This window comes from Lactuca serriola, chromosome 9 (genome assembly GCF_051521515.1).
Source record: "Lactuca serriola cultivar US96UC23 chromosome 9, Lser_US96UC23_V15, whole genome shotgun sequence".
NCBI classification, from domain to species: domain Eukaryota; kingdom Viridiplantae; phylum Streptophyta; class Magnoliopsida; order Asterales; family Asteraceae; genus Lactuca; species Lactuca serriola.
Genome location: NC_136416.1, coordinates 7,484,737 through 7,490,015, shown reverse-complemented (window position 1 = coordinate 7,490,015; position 5,279 = coordinate 7,484,737). Strand labels below are relative to the sequence as shown.

Sequence of the window (5,279 nt, the reverse complement as noted above, 5' to 3'; positions counted from 1 at the left end):
TCTTCTCCGACAAAGATGTTGAGTTACGACTGACATAGATTCGACAACATAGATTTAGAGATAACACCACATTGTGTGTGTGTGTGTGTGAGAGAGAGAGAGAGAGAGAGAGAGAGAGAGAGAGAGAGAGAGAGAGAGTCAGACTGAAAAGTGTTTCTTTTTTGTTGTAAGAGAAAGAGAGATATGGAGAAGAATAGGGATAATGGTATTTTTTTTAATTATTGTAATAAAATGAAATTTTGTTTTTATTTTTTTTAATCAAAAAAGTATTTAAATAAATAAAATATTTAAAAAAAATAAGGGCAAAATCGTCATTATAAAAAAATTCAAAGAAAATTGGATCAATCCCGCAACAAAATCAAAGTTCAAAGCTAGTCCAAAACTTTTTGGACAAAAATGTTATTTTTTGACATAAAGGGACCATTTTTGTAGTTTTGTCTGAAGAATATATCAGTCGCGGGAGAATCGGAGCTGTTTGTCGATACAAATTACAAATCTAGAAAATTGGTGGCTTCTGCTTCTCATTCTCAAAATGATCGATCATCTACTTCTTCTTCAAAAATCATCGGAAATCCAAAAATGGGTGCCACTTCCTCTGTCTATGACAATTCATCAGTTCATGATTTCACAGTAAAGGTATTTTTCCATAATCATCGATTGTCAAATCGTTAAATTTTCAAATTTCAATTAAGATTCATACGATTTGAAATTCATTATAAGTGAAACTAGATCATTCTATTTGAAATTCGTGGAATGTGGGTTCATATTCATGCGATTTTGAAAGGCATTGAAAGTGAAACCGGACGCATTCGATTTTAAATTCGTTGAATTTGAGATGCAGGATAGCAGTGGAAAGGACGTGGATCTTAGCATCTACGATGGGAAAGTTCTGCTTATCGTCAATGTTGCTTCAAAATGGTTGTTTCTATAATATTCCTATTATCCTTTTCGATCGTATTGCATAATGCGTGTTTAATTAGTATGTTCATTTTTGTTTGAGGGTTTGAATGTTGAGTTTTTGTTTTCATATTGGATTTCGTTTCTGATCAATCAGTTTTTGGTTATAATGCAACAGCGCATTAACCAATTCGAATTACACCCAACTTACCGAGCTTTACAGGAAATACAAGGATAAAGGTATAAGCTCATACCCACTTTTTAGTATCATTCCGTAAGTAATTGTATCCGAGATATTGCTTGTCATTGAATTTCATACACAACAGAATGACCAATAATAGATGTAAAATCACATACTATCACCATCATTAATCCAATCAATGGTTTCTTGATTATGATTTTTGAAGTCACAATCATAATCAGATATTCACATCCAAACACCTGTTTCTTGTACTTCACAAGACTATAAAGCATCAAAACTAGAAGGCTACTTTACGTTATGAAACTTCAGCTGACCTGATTAGGTTTCAAAGCCTAAGTTATGAAGCTGAAGCAAAATCTTGAATCAGGTTTTGTGATATTGGCATTCCCTTGCAATCAGTTCTTGAAGCAAGAACCAGGGCCGATAGAAGCGACAGTCCAGTTTGTCTGTGAGAGGTTCAGTGCTGAATACCCAATTTTTGGAAAAGTAAATTGTTTTCGTTCATTCATCCATTTCACTTTTCATCCTCATGTTAAATTCCTGGGGTTTGTTTTCATATGTTTGCTTGTTTAAGAAACCAGGTAAAAGTGAATGGCACTGAAGCAGCACCATTATTCAAGTATTTGAAAGCAAATGGAGGTGGTGGATATATGGGCACAACCATCAAATGGAACTTCACGAAGTTTCTAATTAGTAAGAAAGGCAAAGTAATACGTCGAGTTGGCCCAAGGACCGAACCATCCAGCCTTGAGGTACACTACTACATTACACACCATATGTTTCTTGTTATATATATATATATATATATATATATATATATATATATATATATATATATATATATATATACACTAAACATTTCATAGAAATATGTGATTTGGGTTTGATCTGATGTTGTTCCATGATGCAGGATGACATCCAGAAAGCATTAGAAGAGAACCCCAATGAAAACTCAGTGTGATATGAGTTTTCACCCCGTTGTCATCTTAGAAATTAGACCATGTGTCATTCTTCTTTTAAATTTGTCATATCAGCTTTTGTAATTATCTCTATGGCAATGCAATATCAACCCTCCTTCAAAAGGGATCTCCACTACCGTATCAACAATTGTTTTATATTTTTATTTGGCAAATATCATAATCATTTAAAATTAGTAATTATTTAATTATAAATTTAATGCATTTATATCTTTTTTAAAATGTAAATTGTCATAGAAAAGTTTCTTAAAGATTGTTGTACAACTAATCACCTACCAATGAAGCCCAGCCCAGTTGGGAAAGAGGTGTTGTGTTTATAACCATTAAGGGACAAGGTGGAGAGTTCGACTCCCGTTGGTGGCAACTCATGGGGAATTTTCTTTTGGAATCCCATTAAAAAGGGTGAGGGTTTGCCCTGTAAAGGAGCTCGAACCCGGGCTTCCGCTGTAAAAGGTGGAAGGGCTTCCGCTTGGTATTTGCCGTTTCAAAAAAAAAAAAAAACTAATCTCCTTTGTTGTTGTAAAACTAATAACCATAAAATGGAACTTTTATCTTTTATTTCAGAAAAACATTTGACCTAACCCACATAACATATAACATAACTATTGAACATGCAATGATCATATAACATCACAGGTAGTCCTACAGGTCTACTTAACTGGCATAACCACTAGCATGCGACACCAACTCGTATTCAACATCTAACACTGATAGGATAACATATCCAATGAGCCGACCTTGGTGCCTTAGACCCCTTAGTATAGTGAGGATAACTCACCTCGCAATTTCCGTCTGAACTAGAAAGTTCTACTCCCGGATCGCCAACACGAATTTCACCACCGATAGTTACCATAAAACCCCTTTTTCATAAATCTCCAAATTACCAGAATACCCTCAGAAGTCAACTGGTCAACTCTAGGTCAAAGTCCATAGTCAAAGTCAACAGTGCATGTTGACTTGACTCGTCGAGTGTAGCTTACCGACTCGTTGAGTCCTCCCTGAACTCGAGAAGTCGTAAAATCCTTGATTGGATCGTCAAGTTCCCCTTTAACTCGTCGAGTTCATACGTGTTCAGGGATTGGGAGAAACCCTAGCTGACTCGCTGAGTCTTCGAACGACTCGTCGAGTTCAAGGAAATCTTCAACGAACTCGTCGAGTTGTTCATCCAACTCGTCGAGTACATGGCCATCTTCATGTGGCTCGCCGAGTCGACCTTGCGACTCGCCGAGTCCCTTCAGTCCATCATCCATACAGACGCTTTTTAAGCCAAGCAGCGGCTCCATATTGCGGATCCAATCTTCTAGGGCATGTTTATCACGTAAAGTTGCAAACTTTACGTGCATGCAAGGCCCTAGGGGCTCTAAATGACCAATCTAAGTTTCTAATGGAGCTTTACACCTTAGGAGAGTATCATCCTTGCAAGAGCTGGAAACTTTATGGACTTAGGACTCAGAAAAGGTTCAGATCTGAAGTTTCAGCTTCAGATCTAGCTTCCATAACAAAATCCCTCAATGAATAACCAAAGAAAGCCCTAGCCTCCACATATGAATGATTCTAGAAGAAAAGAGGTTAAGGTAACAGCTTATTACCTCCCAAAACATGCACAAGCTGGAGTAGATTCGGGATCCACACGAAATCCTTGATGCTAGCCTCTTGATCTACAAGTATCCTTCACAAAATTCACTTCTCAAAGCTCCAAACACTCTCCAAGCTCACACTCACGAAAATTAGGGTTTCTGGCTCTCAAGGGGTGATAGAGGACAGTGGGAGGCGCTAATGGTCCAATATATAAGGGTGCAAAAACCCTGAAATTTAGGGTTTTCCACTACCAGCTCCTACTCATCGAGTCCCCCATGCCGACTCGACGAGTCACTCATTAAATGACGTGTCCTGGCTTGCTGCTACTCGACGAGTCACAACGTCAACTAGGGCTGCAAACGAGCCGAGTCGAGCTCGATCCTGATCAGGCTTGGGCTTGGCTCGTTTAAATATTTATAGGCTCGAGCTCGAGCTCGGATCGTTTCGAGCCTTGTGGTATAAAGCTCGAGATCGGCTCGTTAAGTATTATACGAGCTCGGGCTCGGGCTCGGTTTGGTCTCAGCTCGTATACAGTATACTCTAATTTCCTAAAATGATATTTATTAAATTATTATTTATTTTAATATGTAAAAATAAAAATAAATTTTTTTATTATATATATTTAGGCTCGTTTAGGCTCGCGAGCCTTATCGAGCCAAGTAATAGAGGCTCGAGCTCGAACTCGTTTAATAGACAAGCCTAATATTAAGCTCGAGCTCGGCTCGGGCTCGTTTAAAATCGATCTCGAGTCGAGCTTTTAACGTTTCGATCTCGAGTAGCTCACAAGTAACTTGGCTCGTATGCACCCCTAGCGTCAACTCGTTGAGTAGACCTTAAAAAATGAAATCTAAAAGGAATAATAATGATACCTGACGGTTGGGATGTTACAATTCTCCCCCACTTAACTTAGACTTTGTCCTCGAAGTCTGCTGTAACGAATAACTTCAGGTAGTGTGCATCTCCACCTCTGGCTCCCACATCCACTCGGACCCTCTCCGATGCTCCCATTGTACCTTCACCAAAGGTACCTCCTTGTTCCTCATAATCTTCACCCTTCTCTCCAGTACGGCCACAGGCCTTTCCACGTAATTCAGGCACTCATCGACCTGAATATCATCCAGCGACACCACCGCCTCCTGATCCATGATGCACTTTCGCAGCTGCGAAACGTGGAAAGTGATGTGGATCAGACTAAGCTCTTCCGGTAGCTCTAACCTGTAAGCCACCTTGCCAACCCTGGCAATGATCCTAAACGGCCCAATATATCGGGGACCCAATTTTCCCCTCTTCCTGAAGCGGATCACGCCCTTCCAGGGCGAGACCTTCAGGAGTACCATGTCACCGACCTGAAACTCTAGCTCGGATCAGCGCCGATCGGCGTAACTCTTCTGACGACTCTGAGCGGTCTGCAGCCGCTGCCTAGTCTGCTGAATCTTCTCGGTAGTCTGCAAGACTACCTCCGTCCAACCCATCACCCTGTGACCAACCTCACCCCAACAAACCGGGGTGCGGCATCTCTGCCCATACAACAACTCGAAAGGCATGGCGCCAATGTTGGAATGATAGTTGTTGTTATAGGCGAACTCTGCAAGCGCTAGGTGGGAATCCCAGCTCCCACCAAAATC

At 40.0% G+C, this 5,279-nt stretch overlaps 1 protein-coding gene across 1 annotated transcript; it reads left to right on the top strand.

Moving 5' to 3' along the window:
• Nucleotides 1–506: 506 nt before the first annotated feature.
• On the top strand, nt 507–2,205 carry LOC145073054 (putative glutathione peroxidase 5). Its single transcript, XM_079019598.1, has 6 exons — nt 507–636; nt 842–918; nt 1,076–1,137; nt 1,467–1,585; nt 1,681–1,851; nt 2,010–2,205. The coding sequence occupies exons 1-6, from the start codon at nt 580–582 to the stop codon at nt 2,058–2,060; spliced, it is 537 nt and encodes a 178-aa protein (XP_078875724.1). The 5' UTR covers nt 507–579; the 3' UTR covers nt 2,061–2,205.
• The last annotated feature ends 3,074 nt before the right edge of the window (nt 2,206–5,279 follow it).

Coding starts and splice junctions, on each gene's coding strand:
- LOC145073054 (XM_079019598.1), top strand. CDS start 580: ATGGGTGCCACTTCCTCTGTCTATGACAATTCATCAGTTCATGATTTC. Junction 1,138..1,466: donor CAGGAAATACAAGGATAAAG/GTATAAGCTCAT, acceptor ATCTTGAATCAG/GTTTTGTGATATTGGCATTC. Junction 1,852..2,009: donor CCGAACCATCCAGCCTTGAG/GTACACTACTAC, acceptor TCCATGATGCAG/GATGACATCCAGAAAGCATT.